Genomic DNA, 21,786 nt, shown 5'->3' with positions numbered 1-21,786 from the left:
TGCTGGATCCACAGCAGCGTAACTGAGAGTTTAGACCCATGATTAAGTTTCCAGACCTTCTCCGTGCATCAGGGTGTTGAACTGCATATTCAACTGCCTTTACCTTAAGTCTGACTTGCCTTATTTTCTGTCTTACTCCCTTCCTAGTCACATTACATCCTGATTCTTCTCGCTGTTCAACCTCTTAGAACTGTTTTTGCATTGATGTGGAGAGCAGGTGCAGAGGAAGCAGATGGTTTATAATCCTTAGTGACAGAAGACCAGTTTCCCTTAGAGACACAGGTAGCTGCTCCACTGCTCTGTCCTGTCCCCCAACAGCAGGAAGCTCTGTTGGAAAACAGTCTGTGTCCAGAATAGGGTTTGGTTTTAAACTGATCCATTGATCTTGATGTGTGTAAGTACTGTAGCCTTGTTCCAGAATATTACCGTCAACCTTAATGTCCTCGGATCTCTCTCTTTACCGCCCCCTCACCTCACCAAGGATAGTTTCCTGTTCATACTCAGTTTTTCACAGTTAACTGCAGGCTCTGAAATGCTAAATTTGTTATTTCTCAGACCTCTAATGTAATTGATGCTTCCACATTATTTCATTTTGCTGTAGATATGAAACCACATTGTTTTGCTCCTACACTTCGAATTTGCTTAATTTCATTACCTTTCTTGATGCCAAAGTCCTCTAATGTTCTGCCTGTACTGCATCTTGTAAAGAGAGTACCTGACTCTGCATTCATTGTGCATCCAAATGAAGCACACTTGAGTTAGCCAAGTCAGATGTGACCATCAGAATTGGATTCTCCAAATGAAGCTTGTTTGCTGTTTGTGGACATTAACTCTTACTTCAGTGAAATTGCAAATTTGTGAGGCTGCTTGGTCAAGAATTCCCTCATAGTTTTCCTTGGCTTATGGCATGATCTGCTGAGGTCATTTTTCCCTAGGGCATCTGTATTTTAGAATTGTATTTAGGGAGCTTCTTTTGAGAACTCACAGGTGTTAAGTTGTTAACTATTTATTTATGGGGAATATTTTCTTTAAATTGCAGGCTGCCCGTGAGGAGCCCATTCACATTCTTAATGTTGCTATTAAAACAGATAGTGACGTTGATGATGATGGCCTGGCAGCCATGTTCAGAGAGTTCACACAAAGCAAGGTAAGTTGCCTTGATTCTCTCACTGGAATTGTGTGATTGTGCAGGACTGTTCTGTCTGCTTTGGGAAAAGTCAGTATGTTCCTCAGTTTTTTGTTTGTTTGTTTGTTTTTCATCATCCTTAATTTGTCCCATCTAAAACCTTACCACTTCTTTGACTGGATGTAGCTGCACCTTTCTGAAGCCTCCAGGTCATTGTTTCTCTTTGCAATGCATTCTAACCCATCAGGGCAGGACCTCTTCCCTTTAATTTTTGACAGGGTAAAAGACCTTTAAGGTTTTAAAAGCATCAGGTCAATCTTCAGTATCTATCTCCAGATGCTCGGAAAAAATGTGCTGTATTCCTCTCCCTGGTGGTAAAGTTGTTAAATGAGTAACAGAGGCATGGAAAATGACATTAAAATGGCCTATATTTTCTGTATCACGATAGTCTTAATGCAATTAAGATTTGTTCTCCTTGTCGTTGGCCTGCTGGAGCATCCACCTAGTATGATATTTCTGGCTCAAGGTGGAATTGATTTGGTATGTTCTGTTGCTCCTTCATAAATATGGGATACACTTTAGAGTACCAAATGTTAGTCCTGTGGTCAGTTGTGAGACAACGTGGCTTGGGGATAGCCTCCTCGTGTCCACTCTGCCCTCTGGTTTCTGCCTGCACTTGCTTTTCTGGTTGGTGTGAAGAACTCCTCAACTGGCTTGTGGATATGAATAGCCCATCAGGCATTGACTGGGACCATGCTGCATCCGTGGTACCTGGAATGACTATGGGAGGACTGAGCGAGTAGTTTCTAACTTCACTTCCTAGTGTGGGAGGAGATAATGCATTCTGCAGAAATGAGGGGTTCCAAAATGGGGCTGGTATCCATGCGACTTCAGCAGCTTCCTGTCTCTTTAAGCAAAGAAAATAATCAAATATAAAAATTAAAACTAGTTCTGCTTTTCATCTGCTTGATCATGCTCCAGGCGTTTTATGGGAGGGGATAAAAGGAAAGAAATAAAAAAAAAAATTCCAAAACACATTAAACTATCAAATAGGTTGATCCAAATTGTCCAAATAATCTTCTAGTCCCAGCATGTTGTGTGTGGTTTTTTTAATAGAAATTAGGATCATATACTTGTAAATGACTTGTGGAGGAGATTGAGGCAGTCAGTGTAAATGGAGTTTCTCCAGGTGCTGATGGCTAATCGCTCTGTAATAGCTGTGGACTTGCTGTGAGACCCACATTATTACGATGTAATCAGAATCCTGTTGCTATGCTGTTATTGTCTGCCACTTGTGGAATTTTAAAAGCAATAACAATTTTTGCTTTTTAAATCATGGCATTATTAAAGTTATTTTCTTCCTCTTGCCATGAATATAGTCACTGATGCTCATTTTCAAAGGGCTTAACCTTAGTAAAACATTTCAGTCTGTGCCAAAAGCGGTTGTTTTGTTCCTGGTCTAGCTGAGTTCTTGTTTCTTTTTTGTTCTTCTCTCTCATTTTTTTTTTTTCTTCCCCTTTGCTTTTAAATTGGAAAAAAGAGGAGAAAGGAAAAAGTTTTAGAAAGAGGAGCGGAATTATGAGATCTTAACGCCTCAAAAGATCAGTGGTGTGGCATATACTGATGGCAGCACTCATTTGAAATGTGGCTTAGTGGAATTTGGTAAAGAAGCAACCAGAATGGATATTCTCTCATCTGTTTGATAAAACTAAGTAACACCTGTCACTTATCACCTTTTGCAATATTGACACATCTGTCCTTCGGTCTGGGTTGTCTGTGTGCATATTGTGCCAAAATCAAGTATGTGCTACATGCTTCCTTGAAGTAGTTCCTTTAAAACTCCTTTTCTATCATTTTCCATGGGCTTACTATGTCTACACTGTGCTCCCTTCAGAAAGTAATCTTTGCAAAAAAGGCCAACTTACTTTGGCAAATGAACAAGAATATTTCCTGCAAGACTTGTGTATGGCTCTTCTGCTGTACTTGTTAGCAAGGCTCAGCTGGAATACTATGTTCTTGTGATTTGGTTGCTTAGCTCTTCAGATTTAATATATTTGCTTATGTGTGCTACTAGATGATCATCAGATGAGAAATCTTAGCTATGAGCAGACTGAAGTGGACTAGGAATGTACAGCATAGATGCAGGGAGGATCTGTAGGGCTTTTTCAGTTCATAGAAGACTTTGACAAGTTTTTGATGTGTTCTTTTTCTGTTAATCCAGTGAGCTGATTCCATCCTTGCCTTTTTACAGAAATCAGTCCTGATTGAACATGGGATTCGGAGGCTGACATTCCTTGTAGCACAGAAGGTATTTTGATATCTCTCATGCTGCTCAGAGCTCTTTGGTTTCTAGCTCATAATAGCATTGACATTTGATGTGTTTTTTCCTAAATTAAATGCTGTATTAACTATATTTAATTCTCTCTTCACTGTTTTTGTTCTCTAAAATTTGAGATGGTTTTGATGAATTTGCTTAAGAAAATTAATTTACAATTGTAAACAATCTTGGCACCTCTTGTATTCTTGAATTAATTGGGTTTTGATTTTGTCCTAATTGCTAGGTTTCTTCTGCTTTTTTTTTCTTGTCTTCCTGTGTTTGTATGTTTCGTTTGTAAGGACTTCAGGAAACAGGTCAACTATGAGGTGGATCAGAGATTTCATGTAAGTAAAAAGGGCCCAGAACACGGTGGTATTCTTAACCTGAGGCCAGGAGACGCGTAAGTGACTCTAGGCTTCTCATTTGGTTCTTAGTCAGGCATTTAATGCCAACATTGGTGTCAGAGCTAAGTGAAGTATTTAAACATCTGACTTCAAATACAGGAGTGGGTGGGCCTTTTGCATTCACACACTAAAGTCTCTCTTGTTACCTGGCTGAACTCAGGACTGCTACATTAATAAAGATCTTGTTTGTTTCAGTATTGTTTTGTATTCTAAAATGTAATTCTACAATTAATTTTTTGTGTTTCTTATGTAGTGTGGTGATTTCTTTAGGATTCTTACTGATTTTAAAATAACTTAGAGGAGTAATGGAAGTGACTTGCTAAATTTCACCTAATGGCTTAGTGATGTGGGAAATGTTTGATGCTCTTACTGCTAAGAATTACTTTTTTCCCCAGCGCTTGGGCATCAGTGAGGGCCATTTCAAGATGGCAATGTAAGACATAAACCAGATTTTTATCCCTTGTGTATCTACTTATGTAGGAATCTGGACTCTTTGGAGAGGTGTTGGGACCTTAAGCGAGAAAGTCCAGGCTTTAGATTTAAAAAAGGAAGTTTTAGAGAACTGAATTGGTGTTTGGGGAATGAAAAATAAGAGTCTGTGAATAAGCACTGTAGCATGTGTCAGTGGTCAGAAAGGAGACGAAGAATGAAAGGAGTCATCACAAAAAGTTTTCCCTGAGCTGCCATTTAGAGCGAGGGACTGTTGGATGCTCCTGGCTCCTAAGCCAGAGGAGGCAGCATGGTATGTCATCTGTTTGCAAAGTTTGTAGAGTACCTCTGGGATCTTTTGTGAGTGTCAGTCTTTATTACTATCTCCTATGCTACTCCATTTATTACTGGACCAACTATTAACTTAGCCAGGGCCCGGGCTTGGGTTTGTTTTTGTTTTAATTACAGTCTATATAATTAGTTCCCAGCATGTTGAGGTAATAGAGAGTTGCTCCAGCAAGCTTCCAATTTCCTCATCTCATTAGGTTTTTAACATGATTATTAGTATAATAATCAACTATGATGATTTCTGTTGTAGCTTTTCACATTCTGTGGTTTGCAGGGTGTCTTGATTGGCTAATTTAGGCAAATTATTTTGATTGTCTTGATGATGGTTGGTTGATTAGAACACAGCAGGGGTATAATTCTTCTGCCTAGGAAATGGAGCACTCTTTTGGATTTTGGTACCAGAGCACTGAGAATTTTTGTGTGTGTGCACATCTAATTATTATATTTGCCCACAACACTAGTCAAATGCCTTGAAAGCAATTACATTAGTGATAGAATGAGCATGGATGATGTTAGGAGAAATTGGCAGCGTGCAGAGGAGGACAGGTAGGAGGGATTTGGAAGAGAAGTGAGGAAACATGGAAGTGGTTGTTTTCTTAGAGTATAGTTGATGCTCATAGGCTCATCTAATATGCCCACTGCCTGAATTTTCAGGCAGGATTTCTTGTACCACTGGCTAGTCTGGAAAACACACTCCAGGCAAACACAAGTTATTTTGCTCAACTGAGAGTCATCAGGTGAAGTTCTGGGGACTGTTTTTTATAGGAGGTAGGGAAGATAACTAGTAGGGAAGGCTAGATTACTTCTAGCCTTAAAAGCTGTGTTGCTCAATGGAGCCTTATATTCTGTCACCATGCACTGGTTGTTACCTTGAATCAAGCTAGGGTTGCAAGTCTTTCATTGATGGTGAAATGTGATTCAGAAATTCAGTGACTCCAGGTCAGATACATTCTTTTTTTGTTAGTAAGACAGTTCTGACAAGTTGTGTATGTGCTCTCAGGTCACCTTTAGCATAAATGGCTGGTATTCTCGTGTTGGTGCAAAACATTCACAAAAGTTCCTCCTCCCGTTAAAAGTGTAATTCCACAGAAATGCATGGCTTTGCTCAGATGAAACTGGAGGGATAGGTAGAAGGATGCTGTCTAGTCCTTCTCTCTTCTAAGACACATGCAATATGCCACAAAAATGTAAAGTCCTTACCATTTGCTGGGATTTTATCTGTGCAATAGAAAAACAGAGAAACCTAATCATATTTGGGGGATTTTTCTAAAGTACTCTTCAATACATGAGGATAAAATTATTTGATTACAATTCATAGTTTTCCTTGGGAAGAGAGTATTTCTAGCAGTAATAGCATGAAGAGAGCTATGGAATACAGATAATTGTTTTGTGTACATCTGCTTACATAATGGAGTGTTAATATAATTGTATGGCTCCCAAATATTTCCACATTGATCATAATCATAATAGAACTAGAAGAAGTTTCCCTGTCTGGACAGTTCTGTGTTATTGGCTGTTAATAATTGACAATAATAATCAAAAGCCAATCAAGCAGCCTCTGTTGCATTAGCAGTGAAGACAGGTTTAAACTACCTCTGTTACCTTCTTGAGTGAAACTTGATTTTCCGCCACCTTTTGTGATGTTGAAATAGTAGCTTGTAACAACTTCGGTCATCACCTCTGCTGTGGTGCTATCCCAGGTCTGGCCTGTGAGCGCTCTCTGGGTAGATCAAATGGCTTACTTTTGGAGGGCTAACATCATTGTTTTTATTTTCAAACAGAGGGAATTTCCAAAGTTCTTCACGTTCCGTGCCCGGGATAAGGTAGGCTGTATATTCTTAATACTTTTCTCTGAGTGTTGGCTTTATCCTTCTTTCATGTAGCTGTTCTTTGCCAGTCTGAGAGGGTGGGAACTACTTCAGTGCAGCTTCACTACCTAGTGCAGTATTTTCTTTTCCCTTGCTAGGCCAGTCGTCTGCACACGCAGCAGTTGATGTCAATAACAATGATGAGTCTCTGATACTTGGGGATAAAAATTCTTGCATTTGGAAGCCTAACCTGGAGCTTCTGTTTATGCAGATTTTAGTTGCAGTGTAACAAGGGAGTGTTGGAAGCAGTACAATGACTCAATACCAAACTTTCTGGCTTCTGTGAAAAAGAGGGTTTTGCAGGGGGTGAGCCTGAGAACTTGCTGTCTTGTGATTTGTCTTCTACTCGCTGTATTTCAACAATTTCAATGAGCAATTAGTGCTAATGACTGTGCGTGAGATAGAAAATTCTGGGTTGGATTAATTTGAATTTTTAGTTTTTTAATTCAATATGAAATTTCATGAGGGGCATTGTCTAGTTCTTCCCATCCTCAGTGTTTCAGTTTCTTAACTGACCCTCCCCTTTTACACCCTTTTCTACCTGTATGATGCCGGCTGCCTCCAGTTTGAGGAAGATAGGATTTACCGTCATCTGGAGCCAGCTCTGGCTTTTCAGCTAGAGTTGAACCGAATGCGAAACTTTGATCTCACTGCCATTCCATGTGCCAATCACAAAATGCATCTCTACCTGGGAGCAGCTAAAGTTGAAGTGGGAACAGAAGTGACAGACTACAGGTTCTTCGTGAGAGCTATTATAAGGCATTCAGATCTGGTTACCAAGGTGAGTTTTGTCACCCATGCAAGGTCTCTGTCCGAGGCAGTGTATGAGACACTAAGTCATTCTAGGAACCTGCATGTAAACATATTACCTGTATAGCATACTGTGGATGTTTGCCCTCTTTGCTAGCATTGGTTCTGCAGAAGCATGTCTTCGAAGACCTAGTATTCCTATGCTTCAAGGAGATTTTTCTATGGCCCAAGTGGATAGTCAGAAATCCTTGCATTTCGAGGCAACAGTTGTTTCTCTGTGTTTCTCCTGCACTACTGCAGTAATGTTTTTCCCTGTCTAGTTTCGGATTTATGCTGACCTAAATGAGGGCACAAGTCAGCGGGGTATGTGAATCCAGGCAGTGGGAGTACTGGCTCTGTGATTGTGATGGATCTGTTTCAGGGTTGCACATCCTGCTGAAATGAATGTAACCTTTTTTCTCAGTCAAGTCCTTCTGCAGTTTTTCAAACACTGTATTCCTGGGCTGTGTTTTTTGAGTAGGAAGTAAATTATTTGTTGACAATATCTGGCAGGAAGCCTCCTTTGAGTATCTGCAGAATGAGGGAGAGCGATTGCTTTTGGAAGCCATGGATGAGTTGGAGGTGGCATTTAATAATACCAATGTGCGGACTGACTGCAATCACATCTTCTTAAATTTCGTGCCTACTGTCATCATGGACCCATCTAAGGTATGGTCTTTTCCCTAGCTCTGAATTGTTTGTTTGTCTTGGGCTTGACTCACCAGAATTAAATGGTCTTTTGTTGCCTTTTTATGCTATGTAAGCGCACCTATTGATTGAGTACATTTTAATACCGTTTGGTGAATGACATGCAGTTTCTACTAGCCATTTTATAACAGAAAGCACAAGAAATTGAGGACCAATATTAGAATTGGTAAGATGAGGGTCAGTTTAGTTACTCTACAAATACTGGAGTTTTGCTTTTCAGTAAGGAAAGTGGAGTCACATAACTGATGGACATCTCTAACTAAAGATTGCTTGTTGAGCCAACTTCTCTTCAAAAGCAGAGAGAATACTTTTTATTTTAGCTAGTTAAGGCAAGCAATTAGTTTGTTTCACATTAGCAAGCTGTTTGGCAGTGAGGAAGGAAGAAGGTTTTGTTTTTTCTTCCAATGTATGAATAAATATTAAATGTTAATATTTCAGAACTAGCAGAGCTCATATTTTTAGTGGAGTAATGCTGTCCTTCAGGCAATGCAGCTCACTTCCTCTGTGTAAACTAAGGAACAGTTTATTAAAAATATGTTTTGTATTTGAAACTAAACTTATTTTTTCATTGTGTGTTTGACATAAACAATTTTAATAAGGAAATAGCTTTAAATGCTCTTCTGTTCGTTACAGAAGTCCAGATTCTATCCAAATAAAACGTGAGATAAATCATGAACTTAAAAAGAATTTGTAAATTCAACTACAAAAAGAAGTGTCTCATTTTCATTCTCTGATACAAAACCACAGAGATCAACATTATAAATAAATGAACATTAAGCTTTGTAGATGCATAAATGAAAGTGGTTGGGCATAAAGCATGTTTCTGGTTAGCAGAACCACCACAAAGAAAGTCCCAAATAAACTGTAAAGGCTGCATTTAGTTGGAAATCAACATTCTGTTCATGGTTACTGAAAGATGAGAGCTGACCTTTCCTTATGAGAATAACTGAAAGTTTAAAAAGATGAATTGGTTATCAAAATAAGTATCTCTTGCTTGCTGACTTGTAAATCATGATTAAAAATTGGTGGCTTAAATCGCTTTTGAATAAATCCTCTCTTGGCGCATCCAAAATTTCTGGTTCCCAGGTAGTTCAGAAGAAGCTGGGATATTCAGCCCCTGGAAGTTAGGCTGCCCTCAAATGTGTACCGTGACTTTTCCCTGAGCTGCTGTGGAAAAGAGACTTTTTATTTTTTGAAAGAATGTTAAAAACAGCCTATAAATTGCCTTCTTTTAATATGCGCTATTTGCCAACAGTAGTATATTATAAAGTTTAATAGAACACCAGAAGGCCAAGCTCCAAGTAGTAATTGCTTTGTTGATTTAAAGCACCGTACCGCACGTGTAGTGAAACATGATTATTGTGCATATAAGTGCTACATAACTGTATGTCAAGGATTTCACTTTCCTGCATTTTGTAGTTCTTAGCTGTGAGCTATGCCTGCAGGAAGAAAGGTAGATGAAGGGGAAGCACTGGGCACACTATGCCTTGCTGGGGTGTGATGTGCTGGGAGGAAAAAGGGACGTGAATCCAGCAGCAGTCTCCAGGTTGAGTTCAGTTCCTGCCTATCTCAAGGCTCATTAGGATGAGAACGGACAGGCCACTGCGGTCCCATAACAGCAGCGGTGGATGTGTCCAGAAAGGTGAGGGCAATTCTTCTCGTGTGTTTTAAGATCGAAGAATCCGTGCGGAGCATGGTGATGCGCTACGGGAGTCGCCTGTGGAAACTCCGCGTCCTCCAAGCCGAGCTGAAGATCAACATTCGTTTGACACCGACTGGGAAGGCAATTCCCATTCGTCTCTTCTTGACCAATGAGTCAGGCTACTATTTGGACATCAGCCTCTACAAAGAAGTGACAGACTCCAGAACAGGACAGGTATGGTTCCATATGGCTGCATGGTTTGAGGAGCAGATTATTGGGGGGGGGGGAACGCATTATACCTGATGAAGCTCTTCTGTGGTTTGCAGTGTTTTCAGGTAATATAAAATTGCCATTCAACTTTGCCAAAGGAAGAAGAATGTAAAGATAACCTTGCAATAGGTGTGTAGATGTGCAAAATGTAATCAATTATGTAAAAGTGCATATCTTCTAATTGTTTTGTATGTACCTTCAGTCATTTGTACATCTCTCTTCCTCTGTGGCAGAGTGCTTAAAAAAGTAATAGAAAAGTAGTCACTGTTAGTGCTCATCCTGTAGGTCGTAATAAAAAATATTATTAATTGTACGTTTCCCTGAGTAGATAGAGAAAATCTGTGAACTTGTCTTTTAAATTCTAAAGATATAGGGAATGACCTGGGTAGGATATATAAAATTATTGAAGGTGCTTTTATATCATTTTTATGAAGTGTAATGGGCTCTTTTGTAATGGTTGTGGCTATTCTGGTATTTCTGCTTTTCATGGCATAGGAATAGTGTGGTTAGCTGAAATACCTACATATGCTAAAATACATGGAGCATAGGATGTATGAAAAATATTTAAATACAGAAATGTTTACATCTCCCTCTGTAATAATCTCTCTGCCTTGCAGTAGTAGCAGCAGAATAAATCACTGGGCACCGTTAATGTTGAACACAAAGTGCTGGGTCACCTTTTCTCCCATTCTTTTCCATTTAAATTTTTCCAGCAAGCTGCCTGGCCTTACAGTCCATCCAGTTCTGGAGATCCTAGAACAGATAGTGCCTGTATGTTTTACTTCATTTCTGCCTTTGAGTGGAGATGAGAAAAGAAAAGAACATTTTAATAACCTCCAGTAGCTGAGCTTAACACTTGAGTTTTGTTAGTCATTTGTGAAGGTCACCTTTCATCTTAAACTGTCTCTGATGAGCTTTATTTTTTTAAAGCTAGGAGAATGCGCTTGTGTGTCTACGGTTTCCCAATATTTGATTTTGTTTATTTTTTTTTTTTTTTACAGGATATTGAACCAGGTTCTATTAAAAATTATACTGATAGGAATTATTTCAATTAACCCTTTGAGTAGTTGGGAGGAGGGTTTGTCTTACAAAGCTTGAAGGTGTTAGTTTTTTGAGAAACTTTGGTAAATCTTCCCCCTCGCGATGGAAGTTTGTAGGATGGGTTCAGATCTGTGTATTTTTTCCTGTGTTTTCAGAGGGTTATTTTGAACTTAGAGAATTCTTTTTAAAGAATTCGAACATTAGCAACGTACTGGGTGCTGAGCACTTTCATGACTTCTGAAGAATGGAAAAATAGATTAATCATGAAAGAATGATACTAATCTCTTGTTTGGCAGTTTCTGTGGTAATAAGTGGCGATGCTCAGTACAGACTTCTCCAGTTCCTACGGAACTGCTCTGAAACTTTCCAGAGTTTTAAGGAGAATTGGGCCCAAGTGCAGTAACAGATCCTAACACAGGTGCTGTCACAAATACTTGTTACCCTGAATAATTATTTCTCCCATTGAAGAAGCTACTTCACAAAGCAATGTTTGTGAAGACTGAAGAGAGCATGAACTACTATTTTTAATCTAAAAACTAAAATAGGCTTTACTTACTGAATTTTATCATCAGTGGAATTCTTCAATTAATTTATTCTTCAATTGGGAAAAGATCTGCCATTTGTAACATCAGGTCTGATCACTGTTCTGTTAAAAACAGCCTAATCATGTTGCTTCTGTCAGGTGTGTTTCTATTAAGCAGCATTTGTGCAGTGTTGTCCCAGCTAAGCAGTGCTACTCCTGTTTCTTAGTTGAAATAGATTTCCTTCTGAGTCCTGGCTGAGTGGAATATATAGTGCCATGAAGCATGGCAGCTGATAATTCATGTTGCTACTCTGGGAAAATCTTTTAAACTTATAATATCAAAACTTCAAGCAAAATGACATATGCAAGTCTTGACCTAGCTTCCATGATCAGCCAGTAGAGATACGGATACCGTGCTGTTCGACTACATAAATAACAGAGTTCTCCTCTCTGCTCCCAGCTATCGCAATCCATCGGCATAGGTACAGTGTCAGGGGAAATACTGGTGAATGTGAAGTCATCTAAGGCACGGGCTTTTTTCTGTGGGGATGTGGCTCTGTTCGCTTAGCTTTCTGCTGTGATATGGCAATAAGTCAGTGATACTCGGATCCGTGCAGTAATGGTCCAGCACTGTCTCCAAAGGGTAGTAATGCGTGATGAAGCATGGTGTTACAGGATATGCGAGTATTAACATATTTGTAGAGAACAGAAACAAGCCTGATCAGTCTGGAATATCCTGATGATTTTTGGTAAAATCTGGATGAGATAGGTGTATGGAACCAGTGGATTAAGCAGTAATTGGTCATGTTTTGTGCTGCAGATTATGTTCCAGGCATATGGAGATAAACAGGGACCACTTCATGGGATGCTGATCAATACCCCGTACGTGACCAAAGACCTGCTGCAGTCCAAGAGATTCCAGGCACAGTCTTTAGGGACATCATATGTCTATGACATTCCTGAGATGTTTCGGCAGGTAAGAGTTCTTAAGGCCCGGTGGATTGTTCTAAACTTTTGTACCTGCAAAGCAGTTCTATCAGTTGTCGTCCTTGCTTGTCAGGGAAACAAGTGGCCCGGAGTGGCTAACAATGGTTCCGCAGGGTCTATACAGCTATGGATTGAGTCTACTTTGAAAGAAATTAGGACTCTTGATACACTGCTGCTGTAGTTCCGTTAATAAGTCAAATGGTAGAAGCTGAAATGTAAACCATCTTCTGTTTCTCGTTTATGTTTCTTTGTTTTCCCACCCTGTTATCTAGCCTTCCTAGAGGATTAGACAGTGCAGGGGTGATAGTTCCTAGGACAGAACTCAGACATCATTGAATCTGTTAACGAGTTGCAGAATTTACTGTGTATCTGATTTGCTGGGTTCTATTCTGAATCACATAATTTGAATTACACTGTTGTGGGTGAAACTGTGTTTCATGGTTTAAATTCCAAAGTAAGTTATATCCACTGAATATTGTAAGTAGAAGTGGGGGGAGCGATATTTCTGTCTTGAATATTAAGTCACAGTGGATTGAATAAAAATATTTGCAGATGATGTTCTTAACAAGAATTTATCTTTTCATCATCTAGTCTTTGATTAAACTCTGGGATTCTATGAATGAACATGCATTCCTGCCAACGCCACCGCTGCCTTCTGACATACTAACGTACACTGAGTTGGTGTTGGATGATCAGGGCCAGCTCGTGCACATGAACAGGCTGCCAGGAGGAAATGAGGCAAGTTGCACTTCTTTAACGATACTTTTCTTTCCTCGTCCTGCAGTACATTGTATTTTGGACTAGGTTTGACAATTGTTAAGGAAAATTTACCAACCAGGCACAAAATCTATTCATTCAGTCTTTCACAGATCAAATCCCTCTCTTGAAAATGAGATTTTTGTTTCATTAAAAATTAATACCTTCCATACAATGCGTATTTTAGCCTCCATAGTAAATGATGATTCCATTTCAAACCTGTGCCTGTGCTGTTTTTCCTTCATAATTAAAAAGTGCTCATTCAGCTATTCCAGGTAACTGGGGTTTGTATTTGAGCAAAATATGTTTTACAAGACTAAATAGAAATGTTTTCATTTGCTTAAAAAAACGAAAAAACAATTTTATGCTTTCCATTTAAATACTCACCAATGCGGTGTTTGTGTAGCTCACTGGCAAGGTGTGTGCAACATCCCCCTCTAGTGAATGATTTACTTGAGACTAACAACCTGCTAATGCTGTTGGGTAATAGAGTTACTCCTTCAGTTCAAGCAGGAGGAAGCTGTACTGTTGTTGTGGGCTTTTGCTGGTATGTCTTTACATTAGCAAGCCAAAGATTGCAGCATTGAAATGACTGGAGAATAAAGCTAAATAGCAGAAGACGTGTTTATTTTTTTTTGCTTAGGCTAGGTGGGATTCAGTAAGTGAATGTTCCTACAGTTATTTAAATTTGAACCATTCTAAGTGGTGGTATCATTTATTTTTTCTTGGCATCATTGAACTAGCACTGTGCTTTTACTAGATATATAACTTAAGATTTGCAAAAGCTCTGTTCAAAAATGTCAAGTATAGTGATGAGAGGAAATAGGGGTTTTCATCACTGTTTACTGCATGTATCTTGTCAGGGGAAGGTTTTGAATATGATGTTTTCAAACTGAACCTAATCAGAAAATGGTGACTATGGGAGCACTACATCCTTGTCTTTTGCTGGCCTATAGGAGCAATGTTTTAACTAGTATAATTAAATCTGAAATGAGCTATTCTCTGCATTCTTAGTGAAAGCTGAGGCTGCAGTGCTGTGGAGGCTTATGCCATCATCTTTCTCTCTTTCTCTGCTCTCATTCAGTGTTTGAGTGGATGGTGGCTGGGGAAATAGCAAAGTCCCTCAGGGACGTAGCTCTGTTCTTGCTGAAATTACAAGCACAGAGCTGCCTGGGCATGAACATGTAGTGTTTACTCTGCCAGCATGAATACAAATAGTCTTATTATAAGAGATTCTGTACCCAAAGACCACCAAAAAAAATTAGGAGTTTTTTTTAACCCTTGGTAGACTTAGTTGTGTGCAATCTGTAAAGAAATTATATGGCTGTTGTGGTGTGCGTAGTGTTGTTATCTAATGCGCAGGTTCATGCCCTGCCTCTTTGGCTGTTAGGCCGAGGAGCTGAGTCACTGGAAAGTGAGATAAACAAGGGGAAAACATGATGTTCCCCACACATTTTTCAGTCTGGCTGCTGAAGATCACTTCTTGTGGAGGTATATGGCAGACTCTAACCTGCCTTTCAGTGACTTCCCAGGAATGAGGTGAGAATGCTGGCCGCAGAGATGAAATCCCAGCCTAGGATTTGGCGTCTCGGGGAAGGCTAGCAAGTGGTCAGACCGAGGAGTTGCTCTGTGCCTCCCCAGAGAGGCATGCAGCTCACAGCTGGTAGTGCTAAACTGTCAGCTCAGCCTGTCTGCAGCTGGACAAGTCGCTGTAGGACCATGTGCAGCTGGAATGAGGTTTGAGGCTTTGGTATTGAATTCTGTTACCAATAGCCAGTGCACACAATAGCGCTCATTCACAGGTGAGAGCGGACAATCTGAGGAAGAGGTTCCAGCAGCAGTCTGAAGGACAGGTGACATTCAGGAGGCGATGAGTTGCGGAACAGATTCATTCCCCCGTGCTGTGCTTTCTTTATCTGGATGAGCTGACTTCAGGCTTTTATGGTTTAATTCCCTTCAGCTGAGGAAACAAATTTTCACAAACGTATGCTCAAGTTTCTCTTTCCAAAGAAGATGGCTGCAGGGGTGGAGAAGGAAGAGACAGGATGCTAGATAAATTCAGAGCATAAGCCTTTTCTTTGTTAAGGCTGTAAGTGGATCCATTCTGCTTTTTTTGAGAATCAGTCTGCATAGCATCTGGGCAGAGAAACACAGCATCTTATCTGCCAGGAAGCAAAGATCTTTGGGGTAATCCATCTATGTGGCAGTAGCTGGTAGTATTGCATAGGAAGAGAAGACATGCCAGAGGGAGTAGCAGAAAATATTAATTGGTTCTGCATTTCTTCCATATGATACAATGGTGACCCATTCTCAAAATATGGCACATTTCCTTGGCTTCCTAAACTTGTGTGAATTTGTTAAGGAAGAGTTTTGTCCTCAGATAGATGTATTTGACTTCAAAATGCCAGAAGCCCATATACACTGAAAGTCGCGTTACAGGGGAGATGATCCCTAAGAAAATGAGTACAGTGGGGAAGTTGAGGTTCCCAAGCTTTGCAGTGGCTTGCTTGGTAGCCTTGGTCAAAGTTTTTACTACTTCAGTTTGTTCATATCCTAGTAAGGTGGGACTGCTTTGGGGTGTTATGAGGATACTTTAGACAAATATTTTTTAAGAGTCTTTGAATTTGTACTTGCTAAATAAGTGCTGGATGTTATGTTATACAGCATTCCCCCCGTTTTGGTTAGTAACCCTTGATGGTCAGTGCCAATGGAGTCTTTGCCCCAGAGATGCAGAGGTTTGAACTGTTTCCAGTTCAGACTCCAGTGAGCCGACAGGCAGGAGTGCTTGGTAGGAACTTTCCCAAGTAAATGTGGTTTTTATTTTTATTTTTTTTTTCTTTCTTCCCAGAGAAAGTTGCTGATTTTCTGAATCTAAAGTCTTTTGAGAGATTGTACATCATGTGTTTTTTACTAGGGAGAAAATCTCTGTTGAAAACTTCTGACTGTGGTAAATATAGCTGCTGTTTAGTGCATTTAGGTTCCTATTACTGTTCTGCTTGTTTTAGATCAGAGACTCAAACACAGCTATTCATTCCCCCATAGCAAGTGAGTGCCTTACCATCGTGGTATCAGCTGTTCTGAGGTAAGGCTTGTCTTTCCTGTTGGAGCTGTGCTACACAGTATGAACAATTACATTTTCTCTATGTGAAAAGGGGTCAAGGCACTCTTCCTCTTAAAGCATTCAGCTGAGCTGAGTGCCCTAATTGTTTTAGCTAGCAGGCGAAATTGAGAAACCAGCATAAAATCCAGGAGATTTGTGGTCAGTGTGTTCAGCTGGATGTCAACAACCGAAGTTGCAATCCCTGCTATAATACAGGGTAGAGCAGGAGCTCAAAGCTGAGTTTCTCCTGTCCTCTCAGAGTTTGCAAGCAGCGTTCTGGGTTAACCTGGCTAACTTGTCTGCGTCTTCAGGAAAATCTGTGAAATGGGAATTCTCAAGAACTTTCACAGTACATGAGGTCTTCCTCCGCGTAGCTTGTGACCACTTCACGTAGCCCACCACCTCATTTGGCAGTAATTATCTCTTTGCTAGTAGTCTCAACAAAGAAGCCAAGGACTTAATGGACCATGAAAATATAACTTGCTGTTTATTCCTAGGCAGTGCTTGCTCCTTCTGAGCAGAGGATCCTGTGTCTTGTCATGGCCACGCGAGGGAGCCTGCCGTGCTGCCGGCCCTGCCGCTTACTCTTGCGGCACAGAAGACATCACTAATTCAGGGCCTTTTTCCCACCTCTTGTTCAACCAGTGCAGCCAGAGTTCTTCCTGAAGGGCATCTGCTGTTTCTTTGGACTGCAGACAGAACCCTGGATGTTGCCTGGAGCTTTCTGCCAGGTGGTTTCTGGTCTGGATCCTTCATGTTAAGCTTGTGACCTGTGTCCTGGTCTATAGTTACTCTTTTTGGGGGGGAAAGGGGGGGGGGGTGTTGTGAGTGTGTGTCCTCCATTACTAGTCTGGCTGCTTTGACACCTCTGCTTACATGTGAGACTGTTCTGATAAGCTCTGTCTGCTACCATAGGATTTCAGTAAACCAACACCCTTGACAAGACTGAATGTGCCACACTAAAAAGTTGAGAACAGTTTGTAAATAATGCTCAGAGCCAGCAGGTATAGAAAGGAGCTGAAGAAGACAGTATTTTATCAGCAGAATCAAACACCAGTCAATAGCTCCCTTCTAATTCTCCTGAGTAAAGACTGAATAGACTTTGGGACAAATGATATATAATTTATTGTACAACTGTGAGCATTTGAAGAACTAAGCACAGTACCAGAGGTGGATGCTCAGCCTGACTCCAGTCTGACACTTAAGATAGACATGGACCATTGAAATGTACAGAGTTTATATAGGTGGGAGGAAAAAAATCCACTTGTAGGTGTTTGTAATCTTACGCATTTTACTCTAAAATGTCTTTAAGAAGAAGATTTTAAGTTCATACCACAGCCTGGATGCTTATCTAGATTATAACACAAGACTTTTAACATTTCTGCTGATTTAATTTATTTTAAGTAAGTGGAAGCCTTTTTTTTAGTGGCACAATCTTTGGTGTTTCGAGCGAAGAGCTTCATGGGGCATGTGGGTAGAGGTGTGTGATTGGGACTTTCTATGCTAATATTGGGAGGGATGGGTTTTAAAGGATGCAGCTCCTCACCCTGTTTGACAGTGTAAGAGGAGCTGATGGCTGTCCTCTGGGAGCTTTTTGCCCTGGCAGCTCACCTCTGTCAGGCCTGTCATCTAAGCCTCTGATGTTGCTCTGTAGTTACGTGGTTGTGCTAAAACGGGGAAATCTCTGAGTCAGAAATTGTGTGAACACAGACAAGTGAACAGGGCTAGAGTTCAGACGTGCATGGCAACGCATACAGTATTTAAAAAAGCGTTGGTTGCAGAAGCTCTGCTGAAGACACGACCTGTAATGTAGTGACACCCTCTTCAAATGCCCATTGAAGACGGCTTTGTTCTGAAGATTAGCATATTAGCTGAAATCTTAGTGTGAAAAGGTAATTCCCTCAGCCTGTTGGAGAACTCAATATATTACTTGTCATTCTTGAGCTGGGCATTCTGATGCTTTTCTATAGCACTTTTGATGTATTTTTACTACAATTTACTGTGATCCTCTGGCACTGGGACTGCACCATCCGCGGATAAAACCCAACTAATCTTCAAGGACAAGGAGAAAGTGAGTGTGAGGAGCGCCTGCAGCAACACCCCACGTTACCCTTCATCTTCGTCTCATGCGGTGTCCATGTAAAACATGTCGTTTTCCCTATTGGCACTAGATGTCACAGTTTTTCCTTCTCAGTAGCATGAGAATCAAAAATAATCCATAATCGGAGCTGTTAGCTGGAGTGTTGGCAGGTACCCCTTCTTGTGAATGTGGAAGGTTTGGCCAGGTGAAATTCAGGACGGCAGCGGGCAGAGGGCTGCTGAAACTCTGCTTTGGCAGCTCCCTGGATTGCCTGGGGCTGAAAGGTGTAGCTAATGAATTTTATACAAGCAAAGCTTAATAGTTGAACTGCATGTTCTGCTTTGTCACCCCATGTTCCTGCATTTTATGGCAGGCACAAGGTATTAAAACATCCGCTGGGCTACTTATGGCGGATGGTAAGTATTTGAGAAAAATCAGAGAGTGGGTGATGGCAAAGTCAGTGAATTAACATGAAGGTGAAGGAAAACACCCGTGCATCTTCTCCTCCCTGCCCCAGCCCCACCACTATCTTTCCCAGAGATTACTATAAGAATAGTTGTTTCTCTTTGGGTTTGTCAACACTTCTTGATGAGTTTTGGGAACAATCCTGACCTGAAGGCTCTTCTGGCAGTAGGAACGGGTTTAAATAACAAGGAAGCTGGACAACTATTTGTGCTGCACAGCAGGTGGTGTCTCCTCATCTGAAATACTTGTGATGCAATTTCAGAAGGTGATCCTCCTTTGGCAGAATAATTTTAGACCCTATCAATTAGATGCTTGGCAGTCACAATGATATGTGGAGGTAGGGATCAGGACAGAGCACATTTTTGTCATGGACTGGAGAGTGTTATTTTTAGTAAAAGGTGGAATTGTCTTGTGACAAGTGGAATATAATACAAATTAAAAGAGGGTCCCCCTAGCATCACTGAAAGCTGATTTTTTTTTTCTCGCTTACATGCCTAGATCATTTAATGTAACTTTAAGAGTATCACGTGTGTGCATGGGAGGATGGAACTGATGTGGGGTCTTTTGAACTCTGTTAGAGTTGGGATGGATGCATGTCACAGTGTATATGGAGCATCTGCTTAGCTGAAGAGTGGTTGTACAGTTAAGCGGGGCTACTCTGTAATACCTTGAATTGTTTGAAGGGTTAATATTCATGCATATCAGTATCTTCAATGTGCTGTTTCTCACAGTGTTGTAGATGCAGTATCTTCCGTGGCCTGATTTTTGAAAAGGTGCATGTATGCTATGGCAGCACTAGAAGTTCAAGATTTGAAAAGGCTTTCCTTACAGAACCGGAGGTTATGAGCCTCTAACATATGCCTTTGAGTTAGAATTTATCATAATTACAAGATGAAGTTTTGGAAGGTTATAAGGAAATCCTTTTTTATTTATTTATTTATTTTCTATAATCAGATATGACTGTTGAATTTCATAATGCTATCAAACAAATGCAGAATTTTAATTTTGTTACCTTTCTTGTAATTCTGACTTTTATCAAATGTTTACGTTGAAATCACACCTCTAATAAGTGTTAACACTTTACAAAAATTAAATTCTTGGGCAGGAAATAGCCCCACACATCACAGGTGAGGCTCTCTGAGGACACTGAAAGCAGTGACCGCCCAAATCACGTCTTATTCAAAGAGCAACTAGAGCTCCAAATTTCTTGAAGGGTTTTAAAATCCTCAAATACAAGCATTACTAGATCAGAGATATAAGTGGTGGTGCAAAGAGTTTTATTCTGTATTTTGATATATATGTTTGAACACGTGTATATGGATAATATGGATACTGTAGACAAGAAAGTTCTTGCCTACAAGAAAGCTCCTAATAAAGGTTATCTGTCACTCTCTGTAATTTATCTTTATCTGTCTGTAACTTCACCAGATGCAAACTATTTCAGCTGAAGTTTTCAAGCCTTACACTCTGCGTAGGGAGAAGTTAGTTATTGTTTAGTTTGGAAAGCTTAATCAAAAATGCTTTTGTTTTGGTGAAAAAGCTGGCAGTGTTGCTCAAAGTTGATTTTGTGGGCTTGTAGCAGGAACTTGAATTTGATAGAGAATTTGGTTTGAGTTCAGCATTATGCCATTTGCTATCCCCAAGAGAGCTGTCCGAGCTTCGTACCTTGCAACACAGATGTGTGTGCAGTGAAAACTACTTTTACACTGTCCTTAATGGGTTTTTTGAGCTTTCCTTTGGTGCTCTGTGTGTCCATCCGCTTTCCCTGAACATCAGCCAGCCTTTTGCTGATTCATTTCCTGGCTTGCCATCCGAGTGCCCTTTGGTCTAGCACAAGGCACAAGACAGTACGAATTCACGTCTCCTTCAGTCCACTGTGCTGCATGACACCCTTTACTGAGCAAGCCTTTGTCACGTCTCATCCTGGAACCATTTCTTCCCATCTCTCATCCATTTGGCCGCGTGCTGTTCAGAAGAACCATGCCAGCGTGCGCTTGGCTGTGCCGCCTGCGACCACTGCTTTGATTGCTAAATGACACCTTTTTCAGAGCCAAGAAGAGAGTGAAGGAATCCTGGGTTTTGGCACTCCACCCTTGTCAAGGCATTAAGTCTGAATGCCTCTGGCAAACCACGTGCATCGTGCCCTTTTTCTGGGAGTTGGTTCACGCTGAAGATAAAAATTTTACAGCTTTTGGTCACAGTATAACTGCAGAGTCTCTCTGGGCATCAGAGTCGAATGATGAAATACCGAAATTGCTATGTCTGCATCAAGTAAAATTTCTGGGGATGTCTTCGTTCCCTTTCTAAAACACACCTTGTCCATGGCTATGCAGTAGAGCGATTCAGCATCCTGGGGTCAGTGGACATTGGTTTACCTCCAGAATAGACAGAGGTTGTGAAGGGGGAATAAAGCGCGTGTTCCTTGATTTAACAATGTCAGAACATGTGTGCACAGCAGGGGAGAAATGTGCTTTCATTAACGTTCAGCTTCAGCATTTCCAGCGCTCACATGCTAGACCACTACAACTGTTGCATTTCCTTTCTTATTATAACTTTTGCATGTAGTAAATACTGACATAGAAATGTATTCATGTTTTATATATATTTTTTACATATAAAACTTACATACGATACAGATGCAACAGAATGGGAACAGGACAAAATTGTTGTTGGGGATCTGTAAGTTCAGTTGTCCTACTTAGAGATTTTGAGACCCGTGTCCAGGATTCGAGATTTGGACATAAATAAATAAAATGAAGCAAGGCATAAAGTGCCTGGGTTCAAGCATCATCCTTGTTGTGAAAGAGGTAGAATAAACCAACCCAATTGGCATGGCTCAAGCGTAGATGCTGTCAAATAGTAAGCTGTTCTCGTTTACATCAGATTTTCTGTCAGCTACACTTCTCCAGGAATTACAGAAACTGCTAGAAAGA

General features: G+C 40.5%; 1 protein-coding gene across 3 annotated transcripts in view; it reads left to right on the top strand.

Annotated features, from left to right (window-relative positions):
• Positions 1-21,786, top strand: part of ACACA (acetyl-CoA carboxylase alpha) — a 131,029-nt gene that overhangs the window by 55,559 nt on the left and 53,684 nt on the right. For 2 of the 3 annotated variants that reach the window (XM_010573810.1, XM_010573812.1), the window contains 9 exons: positions 1,040-1,147; positions 3,378-3,434; positions 3,743-3,787; positions 6,406-6,447; positions 7,058-7,273; positions 7,795-7,950; positions 9,662-9,865; positions 12,286-12,441; positions 13,044-13,190. In XM_010573810.1, the coding sequence (XP_010572112.1) occupies positions 1,040-1,147; positions 3,378-3,434; positions 3,743-3,787; positions 6,406-6,447; positions 7,058-7,273; positions 7,795-7,950; positions 9,662-9,865; positions 12,286-12,441; positions 13,044-13,190 (1,131 nt within the window). The remainder of the gene's footprint in view (positions 1-1,039; positions 1,148-3,377; positions 3,435-3,742; positions 3,788-6,405; positions 6,448-7,057; positions 7,274-7,794; positions 7,951-9,661; positions 9,866-12,285; positions 12,442-13,043; positions 13,191-21,786) is intronic. The other variant, XM_010573811.1, reaches the window with a different exon arrangement.

Source organism: Haliaeetus leucocephalus, unplaced genomic scaffold, assembly GCF_000737465.1.
Source record: "Haliaeetus leucocephalus isolate CR32 unplaced genomic scaffold, Haliaeetus_leucocephalus-4.0 Scaffold395, whole genome shotgun sequence".
Lineage (NCBI taxonomy): Eukaryota > Metazoa > Chordata > Aves > Accipitriformes > Accipitridae > Haliaeetus > Haliaeetus leucocephalus.
This window is presented reverse-complemented; position numbering and strand designations above follow the sequence as displayed.